General features: G+C 39.0%; 1 protein-coding gene and 1 long non-coding RNA gene across 2 annotated transcripts in view; both read left to right on the top strand.

Annotated features, from left to right (window-relative positions):
- LOC150077741 (uncharacterized) overlaps positions 1–22,335 on the top strand; it is a 254,842-nt gene that overhangs the window by 9,332 nt on the left and 223,175 nt on the right. The window lies entirely within an intron of this gene.
- Positions 9,411–10,671, top strand: LOC150077747 (uncharacterized). Its single transcript, XM_090384759.1, has one exon. It carries the CDS (start codon positions 9,574–9,576, stop codon positions 10,456–10,458), a length of 885 nt encoding a protein of 294 aa, XP_090240885.1. The 5' UTR covers positions 9,411–9,573; the 3' UTR covers positions 10,459–10,671.

Here is a 22,335-nt window from a genome sequence, read left to right as displayed (position 1 = left end):
ATATGATTTTTACTGATAAAGAGTTGGCAGCAGATCATAGCACACTCTGTTTGCCTTCCAGATTTTTGAATCTGTAATCAAACTCGCTGTTCACTTTGTTTAATAATTCTAATATTGTATCAGTTTCATACATACTTTTAACATTCATACATTGTTTAACATTGACAAATGTTAAAGTACTGCATATGGGAAGCAGTAACCCCAGTGTAATGTATCAACTGTGTGATACTACACTGACAGTGGTAGAGTGAAAAGGACCTCGGGGTAATTGTGCAGGCAGATATCAAGTTTTCTGAGCAGTAAAGACGGTCTGCAATAGTAGCTCATGGTGTCTTGTTAATGGTATACAGGAATTTTTCTAGCAGGGATAAGGAGGTGATTATCCCTTTGTATAAGGCAATGGACAGGCCACACCTTGAGTACTGTATACAGTTCCGGAGACCTCATTTTAAGGAGAATATAGAGCTGTTGGAATGAGTACAGTGAAGGGCAAAATATTAGTGAAAAGAACAAATGGTTGCTCTTATGAAGAAAGGCTTAAGTTTTGCAAATTACAGTGTCTGTAGACTAGGCATCTGCGAGGTGATCTGATTGAGGTGTACAAAGCCTTGAATGGTTTGAGTATGCTCAATGCTGATGGGATTCTTCCTCTTGCTGAGAATAATCACCTGAGAGGGCATAAATTCAAATTGGGGAAAGACACTTGTAGGATAGATGTACCGAAGTTTGCCTTTAGCCAGCTGGTGGTTGATTGCTGGAACAAATTTCTATCTGTCGTTGTAGAAGTTGATAGCTTAAACAGATTCAAGGCAGGACTAGACAAACATTTGGAGCGAGTGGATGAGTGAAATGAGAAGGGGTTGTGTGTGCTGTTTTTTTATTTTTTTTTTTTTTGCTAATGCTACTTGTTAATTCATCTTAATTTTTGAAGACTGGATAAGAAAAATAAATAAATTCATTGCATCTCTTACATTAGCATTAGTTAAGGCATATTAGCATTAATAGAGGCGCATTAGCATTGGTTTTTTTTTTTTGATTTGATTTGGTAGTTGTTGGCACATCAGCTTCTGTGGCTATATTGCACCTCCCAAGGTTTTTGCAGTACTTTGATCCAAGCCCGAGGCGGGAATCGAACCCACGACCTTTGGTTTGCCGGGCAGGTACTTTACCCACTCGGCTAGCCCGGTCGGCCATTAGCATTGGTAGAAGCATATGATGCAAGAAAGAAAGCTTATGCAGCATCAGCCAAAAAAAACCCCACTCCCATTTCACCATTCTGTTCGTTCAAAATACCTGTCCAGCTGAGCCTTAAATTTATTTCGGCTATCAACTTCCACAACAAGGGGTGGAAGTCTGTTCCACCAACCAACTACCCACTGGCTAAAGGCAAATTTCCGCACATCTATCCTACATCTGTCTTTCCTCGATTTGAATTTATGCCCCCTTCAGGTGATTATTCTGAGCAAGTGGAAGCATCCCATCAGCATTGAGCATGCTCAAACCATTCAAGTCTTTATATAGCTTAGCTCTATCAGATCACCTCGCCGGTACCTAGTCTCCAGACATTGTAATTTGCAAAACTTAAGACTTTCTTCATAAGAGCAACTCTTTGTTCCATTCACTAATCTTGTTGCCCTTCTCTACTCGTTCCAGCAGCTCTACATCCTTCTTGAAATGAGGCCTCCAGACCTGTATACAGTACTTAAGGTGTGGCCTGACCATTGCCTTATACAAGGGAATAATCACCTCCTTATCCTGCTAGAAAAATTCCTCTATATCATTGACAAGACACCATGCGCTACTCTTGCAGCCCGTCTGTACTGCTCAGAAAACTTCATGTCTGCTGCACAATTACCCCCAGATCCTTTTCATTCTCTACCACTATCAGTATAGTACCACAGAGTTGATACGTTGCTCTGGGATTACTGTTTCCCATTTATAGTACTTTTCATTTCACAATGTTAAACTTCATTTGCCACCTCTCAGCCCATCTGCTCAACCTTTCCAGATCCTGTTGCAGCAGCATACTATCAGTAGTGTCCTTAACAACCCTGCCAACCTTTGTATCGTCTGCAAACTTGCATTAGTTATTATTCTTATTATTATTATCAGCCATATGGCGCAAGGAAGCCCGAGGCTTATGCTGCACCAACCACCAACCAAAAAAAAAATTTCTGAGTTACCCCGAGAGAGAGAGAAGGGAAACACCAAGAAAGAGAGGAGAAGAATAATCAAGCTTGATATACCATCATCAATATCACATATAAATACAGAAAACAACAATGGACCCAACACTGAACCCTGAGGGACTCCACTAATAAAATTAGTCTACGATGAGCAGTGTCCATTGATTACCACTCTGTCTTCTTCCCCTCAACCATCCCTTTATCCATAGCAGCAATTTGCCTCCAATGCCACACCGCTCCAATTTGTGCAGCAGTATCAAAAGCCTTTCTAAGATCCAAATATATAATATCAAAGTTATTCCCTGCATCCAGTTGTTTTGTGACTGCATCATAGTATCCAATCAAATTGGTCAGGCAAGACTTTCCCTTAACAAAACCATGCTGTGGCCGTGCTATAACTGAAGGCTTTTCTAGATAATCCTGCAGTGCTTCTTTAACCAGTGCCTCCATTAATTTTCCTTGGACAGAAGTTAAACTCACAGGTCCATAATTACTTGTGTTAGCCTTTGATCCTCCTTTCTGAATTGGTGTCACATTTGCACATCTCCAGTCTATGGGTACCTTCCCTGAGTCCAAAGAAGCTCTCATAATTATGGCTAAGGCTTTGCTTACTTCCTTTGCTGCCTCTTATAACTGGATAGATCCCATGCACCAGGCTCCTGTTTTTTTGTTTATCCTCAACAATTTCTCCTCCACTTTCCTCTCAGTTATTACAAAATCATCTAGCTCACTGCCAGAGTTTACTTCACCTCTGGCATTCCCCTCCCTGAATAACTCCTCATGTGTGAATGTAGATGCAAAATACTCATTTAGTTTGTTAGCCACTTGAGTAGGATCATCAACAGTTGAGTCATCAATATCCAGTGGACCAATCTTATTCATCCTTTTCCTTCTAGAATTTACATAGGTGAAGAACTCTTTTGTTTTTCTTTGCATCCTTTGCCAAGCATATCTCATAGTCTGCCTTTGCCTGCCTAATCTCCTTTGTGACTTGGTTACTGACTAGCTTATATCTATCATAGGCTTCCATGTCACCCTTTAATTTAAATGTATTCCATGCATTTTTCTTCTCTGCCATATGTCTCATTAGTTCATCTGACATCCATTTAGGCCTAAACCTTTAACAATATTTCTTAAATTTGTATGTAAAGCCTAGTAGCTTCCAAAATGAAAGAAAGCAAGCTTGTACAGCATCAGCAAAAAAAAAAAAAAAAACCTTTCCATTTCACCCATCCGGTCACTAAATGTTTGGTTAGTTCAGACTTAAATTTATTTAGACTATCACAGCTTCCACAACAACAGATGGAAGTCTGTTCCAGCAATTAACAACCTGCTGGCTAAAAGCAAACTTCTGCACATCTATTCTACAACTGTCTTTCCTCATTCTGAATCTATGCTCCCTCAGGTTCGTAATCTGAGCAAGCAGAGGTACCTTATCAGCATTGAGCCTGCTCAAACCATTCAAGGCCTTGTACACCCCAATCAGATCACCTCACAGGTGCCTGGTCTCCAGATGCTGCAACTTGCAGAACTTAAGCCTCTCTTGGTAAGAGTACCCTTTTTTCATCTCACCAATCTTGTTATCCTTCTTTGTACTGGTTCTAGCAACTTTCTTCCTAAAATGGGGCCTCCAGACCTGTACACAATACTCAAGGTGTGGCTTGACCATTGCCTTATACAAAGGGATAATCACCTCCTTGTCTATAGCAAAATTCCTGTATATCATTGACAAACTCCATGACCTGCTCTGGCAGCTTATCTGCACTGCTCAGAGAACTTCATATCTGACTGCACAATTACCCGCAGGTCTTATTCATTCTCCACCTCCCTGAGTGTAGTACCACACAGTTGGTTGTTGTTGTTGTTATTTCATTTTTAGGAGCATTAGCAACTAAGGCCATATTGCTCTGGGGATATGCGGTGATCATTCCCTGACATTTCTGCATACTCCATATTTGGTCCACACAGTTGGTACATTTCTCTTGGCTTACTGCTACCCATATGCAGCACTTTGCATTTGTCAATGTTAAACTTCAATTTCCATTTTTCAGCCCATCTGCCAACTTTTCTAGGTTCCGTTGCAGTAACATACTATCTCTGTTGTCATTAACAACCCTATTAACCTTTGTATCATCTGCAAACTTGGACATTAAGCCTAATATACCTTCATCGATATCATTGATAACATCTCAAAACAACAATGGGCCCAGCGCCAAGCCCTGGGGGACTCCGCTAATAACATTAGTGCACATAGAGCAGTGTCCATTTACTGACAGTTCTGCTATAATGCACCTTTTCACAATTCAAATTTGCTCCGTTGTGACTGATATATTAGGGAACAATGCAGGCGTAATGCAATTTTTGCGTTGGCTCGTGTGATTTTGTCTGCGAGTAACACCAGATGAATGCAAACCCAGCACCAAGCTGAAGATAGCGATCTGCGCAACAGTACATACAGGTTTATGAAGCTTAAAAAATGTCAAATGTGTGACAGCTATATTTCCTTTTTATTGTAGTTGTCTTGGTCGAAGACACACTGTTGTCATTCTTTGTATTCACAAGATAACAGTTGATATTGTAGGCTGTTCACATTTTTAGGAGCTAACATTTTTCTGTTCGAACAGAAATTTCTTGAGACAAGATAGTGCGAGCGGAGGAGCACATTTCTGGAGGTAACTACCATAAAGCAATTTGTAGGTCTTGGTTTATTGGGTGTTCCTGTTATCACTGTTGTCATTCTTTGTATTCACAAGATAACAGTTGATATTGTAGGCTGTTCACATTTTTAGGAGCTAACATTTTTCTGTTCGAACAGAAATTTCTTGAGACAAGATAGTGCGAGCGGAGGAGCACATTTCTGGAGGTAACTACCATAAAGCAATTTGTAGGTCTTGGTTTATTGGGTGTTCCTGTTAGGGCAATCTAATTATAAACTCGATCTTATTGCATTTGCGATAATACCAATAGCTGGAATTCTGTGGGTTTTTATGTTATTATGGCGAAACGGGTTTTCCCTTCATTGAAATCATAAAAAATATATATATATGTAAAATAAATAATCAAAAATTTTCAGAACCTTTTCTTCATTCCTATTTTTTAAGCTTCATAGTTTTTACTCCGTATCTCACTTGTGCAATTTGTGTGCGCCATATTCATTATTGATTGTTTCTCTGTTTTACTGTTTTCAATTTTAAATTAAATTTAAAATTTTTTTGTTTTAATTTAAATTTTAAACCAAAAAAAAAAAAAAAAGTCAGTGAACAGAAATATCAATTAGTACGTGTATATTACAGTGCTATATTTACTGTATTATTTATTTATTTATTAGAAATGTAAGATGTTTAAACCTGTTAGCAGTTTATTGGGTTTCTAACTCTTTTTTTTTTTTAGTGTTTTACTTACCAGAGTGGCACCTTCATAACCAGGTGGGCTTGAGCAGCAGTGCGTCGACACTCTTCTTGATTAGACTGGGGTTCAAGCCCGTCACCACCAAATACAGAGGATTCAGAAAGGTCAGGGAATGACCACCGCATATCCCTGGAGCAATATGGCCTTAGTTGCAATGCTCCTAAAAACCAAATAACAACAACTTACCAGAGTGAACATTTTTTTGAGTGCTCTGCTCCTATCTCTGTTTTTTACATAAGCCCTGTTTTTAATGCATGAAATGCCATAATGCAGAGATTTTTAGAAACACATGTACTGCATTATAGCAGAACTGGCTGTATTACCACTCTCTGCCATCTCTCGCTCAACTTATCTATTGCAGCAACTTGCCCTTAATGCCATACTGCTCCAATTTGTATAGCAGTCTTCGATGAAAAGCTCAAGTTTCTTTTTGAAACTTAAGGTAGACTCAGTTCACTGATGTTTTTATATTTTATCTTGGAGACAAATGTTTAGATCATTAATGTAAGAAACAAATATTAACCAAAAATGCTAGATTGGAAAGATGATGGGCATTCCTCATAATATCAGTGAAATATTTATTTTATGATTGTCTTCAATCTGGTGCAAAAAACTCAGTTTCACTTCTTAAATTCCATATTCTTTACAGCATTCTTCCTTTGCGTAACAACCTCACACTGTTGTAAGCAGCCAGGTCAGGAAACTCAGCATCAATATATTTTAAAAACTGTTTTAGCTGTCTATGTGACAGTGCTGATTTTTATCAGAGGAAATTAACTAATTTTGTTATTTCAATCAGGAGAATGTGAAAGCCCCACTCAATTTGGAACACAGTATTGCAGTATGTGTGATATGGTGATAGGAAACAGATTGCATTTTGTTTATTTAAGCCTGAAAACAAGCCCACTGCTTTTACTTATCATGACTGGAACCCTGTTTGTTGTAACGGAAAGAACATCTTCTATTTGAAGTTCTTTTGAAGTTAATAATTTTAAAACTTCATTACAGATTATTATTATTTATTATTTTTTTTTCCATGAATGCGTAGGTTGAAGGATGAGAAGATAAAACAAAATACTTGTTGGCATTAGACCTGAATTTCTGTAGATTGTAATTTTTGGGAAATACTTATGTTTTCTTTTTCAAGAAAACAGATGTTGAATGAATAAATAATGAAGAAGAAAAGTTGGTTCTGTGAGTTTGAAGGTGGACAGTAAGAAGATGTTGACTGGTTGTGGCACATGTTCAGACTGGTTTGGAAGAGAGAGTGAGAATTATAAAAGCCAATTCAGAAAAACAGTGCCCATGGAAGTGTGGGAACAATATTCCTTGGTAGGATGGATTTGCAGTTTGTACAGAGTGAACACTTCTTTTGAAGAAAAGTTAAGCCAAGAAGAAAAGAGAAAACACAGTTTTTTAGATGCAGAGGAATCAATATTTGTAATGTTCTTATGCTAAAAGAGATTATAAGTCAAGGTAATCCCCAATAGAGATATATGAGCTTGCCTAGAAGTTGGCGCCTCCGTAGCCAGGTGGGAAGGAGCAGCAGCAGTGCGTAGCACACGCTTCTTGATTAGACCGGGGTTCGAGCCCGTCACCACCAAATACGGAGGATGCGGAAAGATCAGGAATGACCACCGCATATTCACGGAGCAATATGGCCTTAGTTGCTAATGCTCCTAAAAACCAAATAACAACAACAACAACAACAGCCTAGAAGTCAGAGTGTCATTGAATATAAGCATAAAGGTAAGAGAATCCTTTTTGTGAGATATAAGACAGGACTGAGTTTTAGAAAGATTGAAGTCAACCAAATTAACTTTGTCCCGCTGGAGAATTAGTGGAGAGCATTTAAGGAATTAGTAGTGGATATTTGAGAAGTTCAAACTGTTTGTGCAGGGCAAGGTTTCTCAAACTGGGAGGTGGAATGCAATGTGGTATCATCAGCAAATCTGTGGATAGGATGAACTAGCCATATATTCTTCTATAAATATGATGAATTACTAAAGGGTGTTATTATTGTTATGGGAGTTTCTTGTGAATGGGTTACTTACACCATATTGCACCTACCAAATTAATTGGAGCTGCATGTGAGTAAAGAGGAAATTATGAGAATCATGCTTAACACAATGGGAATAAGTTATAAAACATATCTTTGCATGGAAATTAACAAATAAATATTTAACATAAAAATAGATAACTGTTCAATTCAGCTTCAATTTTGATAAAAATTCATAAAATTTAAAATAACTATCGATTACAATTAACGAAGATGATGTTAGGCCTACCACTATAGTATCTTTGATTCCTGGGTAAGTGATTCACTCAAGCACAGTATTCCTGGTGTTTGAAGAAAGTCGTATTTTTTTTATTCCATAATTAGGTTTTTACTACTTTCTGAATTAATCTTATAAATAATAAAACATTATTCTGCTTGCATTTATCTGTTATATTAATTAATTTTAAATATACAGGTGTTACATTATGCTTACTCATAGAGCAATTAATTCAGCATGGACATTATATGATTTCAAGGGTTTAGTGTCAGACAAAATTAACTACGAAATCATTTTGTAGTAAAGTTTTTTTTTTTTTTTTTTTTTTTTTTGTGTCAAAAAGTCATTTGACATTTTCTTGGTTTCCCGGAAATGTTCTTATAGCCCAAGCTAACTTATAAGAGAAATATATTTCTAAGACATGATATACATTGTTATTTGTATAAAGTTAAAACTAAAGTTGTCTCAAAAGAAAAATGCAGTTTTGTAGTTGATGGTCTGACACTAAGCCCTCGATTTTCACGTTATACATTATTGTATAAAATATAGTAATTGCTTTCTGTTTCAGGGTGTTTAACAGAATTGAAGTTTAATAAAGTAGGAAATAATGTTCAAGATTAAAGAGCAATCCTCGACAGCTGTGAAGATTGCACCACAAAATGTTGCATTTCTTTCATTTATTGGAGATTTAAGGCAAGATAACTTGACCTTTAGAAATAAGTGGCAGTGATATGTCTAGATGTTTTAGTTTCAGATATTTATTCTTCTGATGTTATTTATATCTAAGAGGTATATCAATATTATAAAGATCTATATTTAAACCTTTTTTAGGCGAATGGCTTCAAGTTTTTATTTGACGAATGTTAATATGTGGAATTAAACCTAGAAATAAGAAAAAAAATTGCTCTTCTGATGTGTGATGTTTTTAAAAAAAAAATTTCCTCTTTGATGGTCAGATGTTATCCAAACATTTTCCAATATAATATATTGCTATTCTGTTAAAGAATAGTTCTTAGCAGTTAAAAAAAAGTCTTTTGAAATTCGAGATATGTGACATTGTGCCATAGTAAAAGTTAGTGAATGCCATTGGTGAATATAATGGAAAACAAAGGTTCGTCAGAAATAACTTGACATTTTTATAAAATATAGTTGACTTCTCGTGGTCCTAGAAAAGAAAGAATTTTTGAAACATCTAGTGAGAATTTTTCATTATGTACATTATAAAATCATAATTTCCAGGAAAAATAAATTTCACTGTTTTTGTATTAAAAAAACTCAAAACTCCAAGGTAGTGGATATTCTTATTTTATATTTAAAAACAGATCTTCATCAGGAGCTTAATAGAAAAATTTTCATCTAAGATTATATATTTTTTATGATTTTCAGTAAAAATTTAGACTGAAATCTATATTGTGTAAACAAATTCTGAAAGCATTTTTTGAAATTCAGGAAAATTGTAATCCTATAAAAAAAAAAAAAAAAAAAATTACAAATGACATTAAAGCCCATTTTGCATTTTGTCAAAAATGTGTGATTTCAATAATGTTAGAATCATTGGAATAAATTAATGAATATGAATTTTCATATACTGATGAAACCTAGATATTTGTGCTAACAAACATTATCTCCACAATACTTGACTATATGCTTACTGTCAATATGCACAAAATGAGTAATACTAAAAAGAAATTTTCATGTGATACATGCGGCAAGAGTTTTCAAAATCAGGAAATCTTAATACCCATATAAGAATTCACACTACTGAAAAGCCTTTCACTTGTGAAATTTGTGGTAAGTCTTTTTCACAAGCTGGTCATCTTAATTCACATAAGAAGAGTCATACTCATGAAAAACCTTATACCTGTGAAACCTGTGGCAAAAGATTTTCTCATTCACAGAGCTTCAATAGACATAGGAGGATTCATACCAATGAAAATCCTTTCTTATGTGAGACATGTGGCAAAACATTTTTAGAATTTGGTACCCTTATTCGGCACAGGAGAACTCACACAAATGAGAAGCCTTTTATGTGTGAAACTTGTGGAAAGTCATTTGCAGATGTGGGAAACCTGAATTCCCATAAAAGGATTCATACAAATGAGAGACCTTTCGTATGTGAAACATGTGGCAAAGCATTTGCTGTAAGAGGGGATCTGGATGCCCACACCCGTATCCACACTCGAGAAAAACCTTTTACATGCGAAATGTGTGGCAAAGCATTTTCGGTGTCAGGAAACCTAAATAGACATAGAAGAACACATACCAATGAAAAACCAGTTTCCTGTGAAACATGTGGGAAAGCATTTTCAGAATCTGGTCACCTAAAGAGACACCAAACCATCCACAAAAAAGAAAAGCCTTTTGTATGTGAAACTTGTGGCAAAGCATTTGGTCTACCAGGACACCTTGAATCACATGTGCGGATTCACACTCGTGAAAAGCCTTATTTGTGTGAGACTTGTGGGAAGGCATTTTCGGTATCAGGAAACCGTAACAGGCATCGGAGAACTCACAGTAATGAACAGACTATTGCACTTGATCATTGTAGTATAGCATTTCTGACATTTCAGACACCTGATGTTACATGATGGTAATGAAATATTTTTATATATATGTGAAACAGCAGTTATGCACGAAGCCTTGTTAAACAAGGTGGTTTTGGGAAGTTCTAAACCTTTGTTGTGTGATAATGCCAATGTAAATCCATTCAGAATATAGTTTGTGATCACTTTTATAATGTGATTATTATTTTTAAAAATATGCTTTCGTATGAGAGTGTAGTGAATCATAAATTCCTTTTTATGTTTACATTTCCCCTAAAGAATTTATGAAATTCTGAAACCTGAGCCTTTGCGAAAGAAGATTTTTGGATCATTGTTTATTGTATAAGGAAGTTATTCAACATTTTGGAAGAATGAAGTTTTGTTGCCATTTGGTGGGAATCCCTATCCTATTTCCACCCATTTGTAAATGTAAATATATATAATAAAGATGTTGATCTCTGAACCCAGTATATTTTACCATTTTTTGAGTTTCACACAAATATAAAAATTAAGAGATTAATAAATAGTTTTAGCAATACTTTGTATGTAAATGAGAGGAGTAAATATATTGTTTGATCACTCAATAAGCAAATCAATATGTACTTAATTTTTTAAACTCATAGGTAAAACAATAAAATCATTACCATACAATTGAATAGAGTATGGTTTGGATCAGATTTGTAACTGCAACTCCTAAATAATATCAAGAGCCCCTTACAATACAAAAACTTTCAACTCTCTCTCATTCTTAATTCAATAAATGAAATAAGCATTAGCATTAATAGAGGCATATGATGCAAGAAAGCAAGCTTATGCAGCATCAGCCAAAAAAAAAAAAAAAAAACAGTTCCATTTCACCCCTCCATTCGTTCGAAATACCTGTCCATCTGAGCCTTAAAAATTTATTTAGGCTATCAACTTCCATAACAAGGGATGGAAATCTGTTCCACGAACTAACTACCCCCCTGGCTAAAGGCAAATTTCCACACATCTATCCTACATCTGTCTTTCCTCAATCTGAATTTATGCCATCTCAGGTGATTATTCTGAGCAAGAGGAAGAATCCCATTGGTATTGAGCATGCTTAAACCATTCAAGTCTTTATACATTTCTACAGATCACCTTGCCGGTGCCTAGCCTCCAGACACTGTAATTTGCAAAACTTTAGCCTTTCTTCTTAAGAGCAACTCTTTGTTCCATTCACTAATCTTGTTGCCCTTCTCTGTACTCGTTCCAGCAGCTCTACATCCTTCTTGAAATGAGGCCACCAGACCTGTATACAGTACTCAAGGTGTGGCCTGACCATTGCCTTATACAAGGGAATAATCACCTCCTTATCCCTGCTAGAAAAATTCCTGTGTATCATTGACAAGACACCATGAGCTACTCTTGCAGCCTGTCTGCACTGCTCAGACAACTTCATATCTGCCTGCACAATTATCCCCAGGTCCTTTTCATTCTCTACCACTGTCACTGTATTACCACAGAGTTGATATGTTGCTGTTTCCCATATGTAGTACTTTACATTTCTCAATGTTAAACTTCATTTGCCACCTCTCAGCCCATCTGCTCAACCTTTCCAGATCCTGTTTCACCAGCATAGCATCAGCAGTGTCCTTAACAACCCTGTCAACCTTTGTATCGTCTGCAAACTTGGACATTAAACTTGATATACCATCATCAATATCATTTATAAATACAGAAGACAGTAATGGACCCAACACTGAACCCTGAGGGACTCCACTAATAACATTAGTCCACGATGAGCAGTGTCCATTGATTACCACTCTGTCTTCTCCCCCTTAACCATCCCTTTATCCATAGCAGCAATTTACCTCCAATGCCACACTGCTCCAATTTGTGCAGCAGTCTTCCATGTGCAAGAGTATCAAAAGCCTTTCTAAGCGCCTCCGTAGCCAGGTGGGAAGGAGCAGCAGTGCGTAGCACACGCTTCTTGATTAGACCGGGGTTCAGGCCCGTCACCACCAAATACAGAGGATGCAGAGAGGTCAGGGAATGACCACTGCATATCCTGGAGCAATGTGACCTTAGTTGCTGATGCTCCTTAAAAAAAAGCCAAAAAAAAAAAGCCTTTCTAAGATCCAAATATATAATATCAAAGTTTTCCCTGCATCCAGTTCTTTTGTGACTGCATCATAGTATCCAATCAAATTGGTCAGGCAAGACTTTCCCTTAACAAAACCATGCTGTGTCCAAGCTATAACTGAAGTCTTGTCTGGATGATCCTGTAGTGCTTCTTTAACCAGTGCCTCCATTAATTTTCCTTGAACAGAAGTTAAACTCACAGGTCTATAATTACTTGTGTCAGCCTTTGATCCTCCTTTGTGAATTGGGGTCACATTTGCACATCTGCAGTCTATGGGTACTTCCCCTGAGTCCAAAGAAGCTCTCATAATTATGGCTAGTGGTTTGCTTACTTCCTTTGCTGCCTCCTTTAATATAACTGGATAGATCCCTTCCACCCCAGATGCCTTTTTTATGTTTATCCTCAACAATTTCTCCTCCACATTTCTGTCAGTTATTAGTAAATCATCTAGCTCACTGCCAGAGTTTACTTCACCTCTGGCATTTCCCTTCCTGAATAACTCGTGTGAATATAGATGCAAAATACTCGTTTAGTTTGTTAGCCACCTGAGCAGGATCCTCAACTGTTGAACCATTAATATCCAGTGGACGAATCTGATTCTTCCCGTTCCTTCTAGAGTTTACATAGGTAAAGAACTCTTTTCTGTTTTTCTTTGCATCCTTTGCCAAATCCTTTGCATATTGACAAATTCAATGATGAATTGATACTTTTTATTATACATTTATTATAAAATTTTCAATAAAAATTATCAATGAGGAAAAAAAAAAAAAAAAACATTTATGTTATGCAATTTTTATTTTAATAGTATAACGGTAATAAAAGGTGCTTGTAAACCTGTGCCAGGTTTTATCAAAGTCTACCATGCATGACACGAATGAAATTCGAATGTCATGGTACCATTCAAGAAGCAGGTTAGCAGTGCCAGTTACTTTTATCATTTTTTCTTCTCAGTGAGTTGGTGTGGAACACAGTATGATGTATTTTTAAATCTGAAAGATGTCTTTGATGATGTGCTGAACTGTGAATTGGCTTGTCCCTACCTCCAGTTGCCCATCATTCATCACTTCTCCACTTCCAAGTGACTTCATGTGCTTGTCTGAGATTCTGGATTATTCATTGATGTAGTGTCACAACTCTGACAAAACACTTTTAACCAGTATTCAACAGTTTGGAACAATAATGCATCATTCCCATGTGCTTCATGCCGACCATGCTATTTCAACCACCAGTATGTACACTCAGTTGATGTTGCATTAACAACATGTACTTAATACCTCATGAGGTTGCCTTTTGCTCATAATACAGCCTGTACCTGTCTTGGCATGAACTCCACAGGTGTTGTAGAGGGTCCTGTGGTATTGTTGCCCATATATTGCATAATGTCCTGCACACATCGTCAGGTGGATGGTCATGGCATCAAATGTCCTTTTCCATTAAGTCCCAAACATGCTCAGTTGTGTTGAGATTGGCTGAGTTGGGCAGGTGTGGGAGGATGGAGAATTCATTGCTATGTTTGTGAAACCAGTTACAAGCTTCCAGCCTTGTGGAATGGTTCGTTGTCTTGTTGATAGATGCCGAGTTGTATGGATACAGTCATCATGATAGGGTGTACTTGGTTGATGATGATAGAAAAGTTGACGTTCCCATTGATTAATAGTGACCAGAGGATCCATTGCATACGATGAAAATGGTCCCTAAACCATAGCACCACCTCCACAATGCTGAACACTAACAATATGTGCAAGTGCCATTTCTTCATTTTGCTTTCTGCAAATGTGAATACATCCATTAGCATGATGCAATTGGAAATGGGATTCATCAGACCAGGTAACGGATTTCCATATGTCTAGTGTTCTAGTGTGACGTGCTGATATGGTGGTCTAGTGTTCGTGTGATGTGCCCATACAAGGTTCAGTTCTTGTCTCAGTGAGCATATGTACTGGTGACTGCCATGGCCTGTATGAGTAAATGTCCAGTGCATAGTGCAGATATATATTGGTCTTACTATTCTTACATTGTACTAGATGGTTAGCTGGACCACTATGCTTCATCGCTGATGTGTTAAGACACGGCCTCACCATGGGCATGACCACACATGACCTTTGGCTGGTTGCTGTAGAGCCAATCACAGCAAACTACTCAAACCACAGATCGCAAGCACTTAACTGTGTTGGCTGTTGAGAAACTGACACCTGCATGTCTTGCTCCATAATCATTTCACATTCAAAATTAAAAAGATCTCAACGCTGACCCTCTGTCATTGTGAGTATGCAAACCTGTAACCTTGTGATCAAGTAACTGGATTGATCACTGCAGTGATCCTCTTCAAATCATTCACATCAGTTGGCATGGTGAGGCTTCTGTGTATCTGATGTGTAACGTAATCCCCATCAAAAACAATCCAGTGGTGTGTGAGCTAACCACAGAATTGTCCTGCAAACCTTACCTCTCATCAGTCTCAGTCTAGAATTGGAAAAAGTAACATTAAAGAAGAGGCCTTGATCTTACATCAAAAGACTGCAGCAAGTGACAGATAGCTTGACATTAGAAAAAATGTCATGGTATTGTGCTTCCAGTAAGGCAACTGAAACTTGCAAATTGCTGTTGTTTTTTTTTTTTTGTTGTTTGTGTATCAATTAATCCTAACTCTTAAAAATACATGTTCTTTTCTAATTTATTGCCAATTACAAAAATCGGCATGGATGGACCCTGCATTATTCAAAGCTTGTTCTTCACGGGCCCCAACCCGGTCCCTATCTGAAACCATTGACAAAGATACAGATAGCATTATTGCTAAAAAGAGGCAGCGAACCGAATTACCATCAGGGCCTGTCCCAAGGTTCTTAATTATGCATTCTACCAATGAAACACCGATTGGTAAAATGTCGCCCTTTTTTATTCAAAAATTGTTAGATGGGTTAGCAGGTTCACCCAAATCAGTTAAGAGGCTTCGTTCTGGAGACCTTTTAATTGACACTAAAAATGACAGGCAATCGGAACATCTACTCCGAACAACATCAATCGGAGGAATATCTATAACAGTGACACCACACAGAACACTCAACTCATCGAGAGGTGTCATTTCGGAGTGGGACCTTCTCGACGTAACCGAAGAGGAAATCTGCTCCGAATTAAAACCACAGGGAGTATAGACTATGTATAAATATAGTGCAAATGCATCAGGAATACATAGCTATATCTGAATAAATCAGATTATTAATAAAACGGCATCGTTTTAAGTTATATCTCATATTGTGAATACCTTCACAACGAGTTGCCATGATATTGCACTACTTCGAATAAGTAACGCTTCACCTAAGGAGAAGACTAATGTTACTTATTCTCAGATGGATACCACCACCCAGACGGCACCGTTTCAGGGCTATTTGGCCCTTCTTCGGTGGGTGGGTAGGTACCCGAGTAATTTCCTGATGCATTTGCACTATATTTATACATAGTCTAGACTCCTTCATAGCTTGAGGCTTATGCCCTAAACGCCTGAGTCTAAACCACAGGGAGTTATTGCCGTCAAGAGAATTACTGCGCAAAGGGATGGAAAAATTGTTGAAACCAGGAGCGTTATCCTGACTTTTAACTCTCCTAAACCTCCTGATGAGATTAAAGCTGGATACATTAATTGTTCAGTGCGTCCATACGTTCCGAACCCTTTACGGTGTTTTAAATGCCAGAAGTATGGACATTCTCAAATGGCCTGCTGTGGAGTCCTTGCATGCGCTCGATGCGGTGCAAAGGACCACGAAACAACAGCATGTTCAGCCGCAAAACCCACCTGTATTAACTGAAGGCGAACACCCGGCCTACTCATGAGCATGCCAGAGGTGGAAAGAAGAAAAAGAAATTCAACGGCTGAAGGCAGAGCTAAATATATCATACCAGGAGGCAAGGAAATCAGTGAAACCCCTGAATATCAACAAACCTACCTACGTCCAGAAGGTAGGGAAATGTTCTGTCGGAACTCAGACGGACATGTCCATTCCTCCAAAGGAGTCTTTCACTCCCATCGTGCGTTTTCTCTTAAGTTCTCAAAAACCTGCAGAGAAAAACCAATCAGCTGCCACTCCTATATCAGTACCTCCTAATGCTCCACAAGTAACAAAGGTAATTACGAAAGCAAAGAATAAGAAAGGGGAAGTCCCACCTAGTACCCAAGAAAAGAGGGATGTCGAGCAGAAGGAGGTATACGAAGATTCGGTCTTGGAACTCATGGACACGGGACAGCATCCATTCTTCCCCAAAAAAAAGAGAAACCTAAGACTGATAAAAGTAAGCCCTCAGCACCTCGGAAGCCGCCTGTTGGACCCACCAAGCCAAAATAATGACTAAATTTCTACAATGGAATTGTCGTGGATTCCGGAAAAATGCAGAAGACATCAAGGCACTCCTGCAAAAGCACAAACCATCTTGCTTTTGTATACAGGAAACTTACCTAAGGGCAAATGATGACTCCAGGATGCACAACGTTACTATCATTCGCAAGGATAGAACTGGGGATGGCCCCGCTCATGGAGGAGTCGCAATCCTTGTGGGCAACTATACCCCTTTTCAGCATCTGCAACTTACTACCAGCATAGAGGCAGTAGCAATTCGAATAACAGTGGGGTTTTACTAACCGCTTGCTCTATACAGGGTGTTTCAGTTAAACGTTTCAGAACTTCTAAGAGGGGTAGGGTACATCCTGACAACTCGAAATCATATAGCAATGTGGGGTCGGAAATGCTTTCCTGAAGCGGTGTTGTACACAGAAGCACCATAAAGAAAAGAGACCGTAAGTGAGAAATCGTTTTAATAATACATGAAAAGAAGCAAAAGGTACATGGATTAAAGTAAGTGTTCGAAGTTTCTTCCACGGGCTACAATGCACGCCTCATATCTCCGACGCATGGACATCCGAACATTCTGGAATACTCCAGGCGAATTTCGAATTTCTTCGGCAGCTACTGCGATTCTTGCAACCAGCTCCTCAGCATTGTCAACAGGGGTGTCATAAACTAGCGATTTCATATGACCCCAGAAATAAAAATCAAGACATGATAGGTCGGGTGACCGAGCAGGCAAACGCACGGGACCACCACGTCCGATCCACTGTTGACCAAATGTGACATCCAGATAGTTACGAACATCTCCGCTATAATGGGCAGGGGCTCCATCGTGTTGGAACCACATTGTCTGTTGCGTCGATGCAGAAATCTGTTCATCTCTCAAAAGTTGTGGCAATACTTGCTGCAGAAAGATCAAGTAGATAGGTCCGGTTAGACGACACGATAACAGGTAAGGTCCGATGAGGTGATCTCCCATAATACCGGCCCATGCATTGACCGAAAATCGAATCTGTGCTGCACGACGTCGTATTGCATGCGGGTTCTCGACCGCCCAGATATGGTCGTTATGCGTGTTGAAAATTCCTTCCCTTGTGAAGGATGCCTCATCGGAAAACAACACTTCAGCAGGAAAAAGGGGATTTGTAGCACATTTTCCAAGGTACCACTGTGCGAAAGCAATACGAGGTTGAAGAAACTTCGAACACTTACTTTAATCCATGTACCTTTTGCTTCTTTTCATGTATTATTAAAACGATTTCTCACTTACGGTCTCTTTTCTTTATGGTGCTTCTGTGTACAACACCGCTTCAGGAAAGCATTTCCGACCCCACATTGCTATATGATTTCGAGTTGTCAGGATGTACCCTACCCCTCTTAGAAGTTCTGAAACACCCTGTATATTTGCCACCTGGTACTGACATCTGCCAGAAAGACCTTGCTGATCTCGTAATGCAGTTGCCTCCCCCTTTCTTACTTCTTGGCGACTTTAATGGACATAACACCTTGTGGGGTAGTGCTAGCATTAATAGAAGGGGACGAGTCATAGAGCGTATGCTCATTGACAATGACCTCTGCCTTCTTAATGTGGGAACAAACCTTTTTCCACATGCCTACCCGTACGTTTTCTGCCATTAATCTTTCTATCAGCTCGCCTTCTATTCTCTCGTCACTTACCTGGGAGGTAGAAGGGAACCTGTATGGAAGTGATCACTTCCCCATGATAACCACCTTGATTACTGGGAGACCTTGTCTTCCTGTCAGGTTACCGCGGTGGAAGTTTGATCAAGCTGACTGGAGTGCCTTTCAACACCTGGCAAAATTTGACAACTCTGCAGTCAGTCAGGAGCCTATCAATGATGCAGTTAAGTACATAACAGAAAATATTGTCCATGCAGTTGCAACTACAATTCCAAAAACATCCACCCGGTTTCCTCCTTTTCCAAAGCCATGGTGGAATCCAGAATGCACAGCAGCTAAAAAGGCTCAAAACAAGGCTTGGGGGATATTTCGAAGATATCCTACCACAGTCAACCTATTAGCCTTTAAACGTGCCCGAGCCAAAGCACGCTACATCCGCCGTCAGAGTCAAAGGGAATCGTGGATCCGTTTCACGTCATCCATTACCCAGACGACCAGTACTAAGGTGGTCTGGGAAAAAATCCGGAAATGAAGGGAAAATACACAGCACACCCCTCATCGGTCCTTGAATATAATGGATGTACTATTGCAGACTACTGCAATAGCCAATGCTCTTGGGGAAACTTTTTCTAACATCTCTGCAACATCATCTTACTCCCCAGAGTTTCTGGTCTTAAAGCACAACATTGAAAAACAGGCCCTTAAATTCACATCGAAGGGTTCCCACCCATACAATGGGCCATTTAATATCAATGAGCTGAAAACAGCACTCGCCCGTACAAAAGCTACAGCTGCTGGACCAGACAACATCCATTATGAAATGATCAAACATCTTTCACCAGAATCCATGGACCATATGCTCTTCCTGTACAACAGAATCTTCCTTGGATAGCATTTTCCGGATACCTGGCGCAAGGCAACTATACAACCTTGGTCTAAGAGGACACCTTCCCATTTTTATTAAAAATTTTTTATCCTGCCGTTATTTCCAAATTCATGTAGAATCCTCCCTTTCGTGGCCCTTTTGCCAAGAGGAGGGGTTACCACAAGGATCTGTCTTAAGTGTCACGCTTTTTGCCATTAAAATAAATTCTATTTCTGAACAACTTCCTCCAACTATAAACAGTGCACTCTACGTCGATGACTTCAGCATATTCTCTCAATCAGGCAATATGAGGGTTATTGAGAGACAACTACAACAAGCTATTGACCGTCTTAACTCCTGGGCCGTGGCCAATGGTTTCAGGTTCTCACCGGAGAAGACCGTTTGCGTACATTTTTGTCGCAAGCGTAACCTCCACCCTGAGCCTGAATTACGACTTGGACAAAGCACCATTCCAGTTGTATCAGAGGCAAAATTCCTGGGACTCGTTTTTGACAAAAAGCTGACATTTGTGCAACACATTCGTCAGCTTCGCACAAAGTGCACGAGAGGGCTTAACATCCTCCGCTCTCTCTCTCTTCTACCTCTTGGGGTGCAGACCGATGCACTCTCCTACGTCTATACCGTGCACTTGTACGCTAAAAATTAGATTATGGGTCTCAGGTATATGCATCTGCCAGAAATAGCGCTGTTCGTTGGCTTGACCCCATCCATCATCAAGCCATTCGTATTGCTACTGGTGCATTCAGAACACCACCTGTCCAAAGTCTGTATGTCGAAGCAAATGAACCATCCTTGTCGCTTAGACGAATGCAGTTGTCTCTACAATATGCCTTCAAGCTGAAGTCCCTACCAGACCATCCCACGTGGACATCCGTTTTCGAGCCACGATGGGAAAATCTCTACAACACACGACGGACCGCCAATCGCCCATTCGGCATTCGTGTTCAAGAGCTACTCAATGAGCTTAACATCTCGGTAGACAAGGTCGCTCGATCACCAAAGGAGCCCCTTCCACCCTGGCATGCACAAACACCAGCATGTGACTTCTCGCTCAAGATTGCGACGAAGTCGAATACTCCAATTTCTGTCTACCTTCAGCTCTATTCACAACACCGTGCAGAACATTCTGACTTCTTGCCAGTTTACACAGACAGCTCGAAATCAGAATCGTATGTGGGATCTGCTGCTGTCTTTCCAAATAATACCATATCAGAGCAGATACCCCTTTACTGCAGCATTTACACTACAGAGCTGCATGCCATAGAGTTAGCTCTAGATCACATTAGAAAACACCGTTACCAACGGTGTATTATATATGCCGATTCAATGAGTGCACTACAGGCTTAATCAACGATGTCACACACTAATCATCCAACCCTGTCCCGAATCCAGCAGATAATATACAGCCTCTATGTAAGTGGATTCAATATCCGCTTCTGCTGGATCCCCAGTCACATCGGGATTAGAGGAAATGATTTCGCTGACACTGCAGCCAAATCGGCAGCCCTGACGGATAATCTTGACCTGTTAGTCCCCTATACAGACTACAGGCAAGTGATCCGTAGTAACCTACAATCTCAGTGGCAAGATTCGTGGCATCGACTGATTACTACAAACAAACTATGTCGAATTAAGCCTGTGATCCATCCTTGGCGGTCCAGCTTACGCAGGGATCGCAAAGAGGAAGTTGTTCTTTCTCGGCTCCGCATAGGACACTGTCATGTTACACACTCCTTTTTGCCGAGGGCTCATGACCCTCCTATGTGCGAGCAGTGCGACACCATTTTATCCGTTAAACATATTTTATGTGACTGTACCAATTTTAGAAATGCTCGTTTTACCGCTTTTAACCATCTGACTGAGCCGTATACACTCAGTCAGATTTTATCCGACAATGACCATGTGTCTGCTATTTTTAGTTTCCTAAAAACAGTAAACCTTTTTACTCATATTAAAAAAAAATCTTATTTTTTTTAAGATTTATTATTGTTACTTGTTTACTGATATTTGTCTTTTACAGTTTATAGTTGTTTTTATACCCTGACTTAGTGACCTAATTCATTAGGTCACTGAAAGTTTTACCTTTTTTATGACAAGGTTTTGGCATATTATAGCCTTAGTTGCTGATGCGCCAATAAAACTCAACCAACCAATCAAAGCTTGTTTTTATCATGAATTTTTACCTTCTGTAAAGAAATTGAAGAAAAACTTATTGAAAAGGCTGTTCTCTTTCTGGATAACATTCCTTCATATACTATTTGTGAGGAACCTAAATAAGGCCATGTTTTTACAACTGAATTACACCTTTGTTTGAGCCTGTGGCTCAACAAGTTCCAAAATGTGTAAAAAGATGCCTTAGACAAAAGTTTCCAAGTTCAAATTTTGTAAAAAAATAGAAGACACAAATATCTTTTAGAATTATTGACAGTTTTAAACGTCAAAGACATCTTCACAATATAGCATTAGCATGGAACGAAATTTCCTAGTTCAACTTTTGCTCTCATTACACACCAGGGTGTGTATGCAGGGCAAAAGTTGATGATGTTGAGCAGACATCATCTTTTAAGGGTACAAAAGGTGATATTCTTGTATACGGCACTAATGACATTAAGAGTAGATCTACAGACTTACATTACAAGTACATGTCGATGAAAAAAATCTAGACTTAGGGTTAAATTTGAAAGTGTCTGCATTTCTGCTCAGACACGATAGGAGGGATTATATAATGTGAGAGCCTTGTCAATCAGTTCCGAGAAATTATCCAAGGCTCATTGGGGTGGAATTTTTCTCAGCACTGTCTGTGATTGTTAACAGGAGAAACTGCACAGGGATGGTATACACTTAAAATAAAAAGGGTCGAAGAATATTTGCTGATGCTACCAAGGTAATGTTAGATTAATCGGAAAACTGCTTGCTTGGGAAGATTCAGAGAATAATAGATTAATAGTCGC

Source organism: Mastigoproctus giganteus, chromosome 11, assembly GCF_048544385.1.
Source record: "Mastigoproctus giganteus isolate SK-2022 chromosome 11, ASM4854438v1, whole genome shotgun sequence".
Classification (NCBI taxonomy): Eukaryota; Metazoa; Arthropoda; class Arachnida; order Uropygi; family Thelyphonidae; genus Mastigoproctus; species Mastigoproctus giganteus.
The sequence above is the reverse complement of the archived record's forward strand: the minus strand, read 5'-3'. Positions and strand labels throughout refer to the sequence as shown.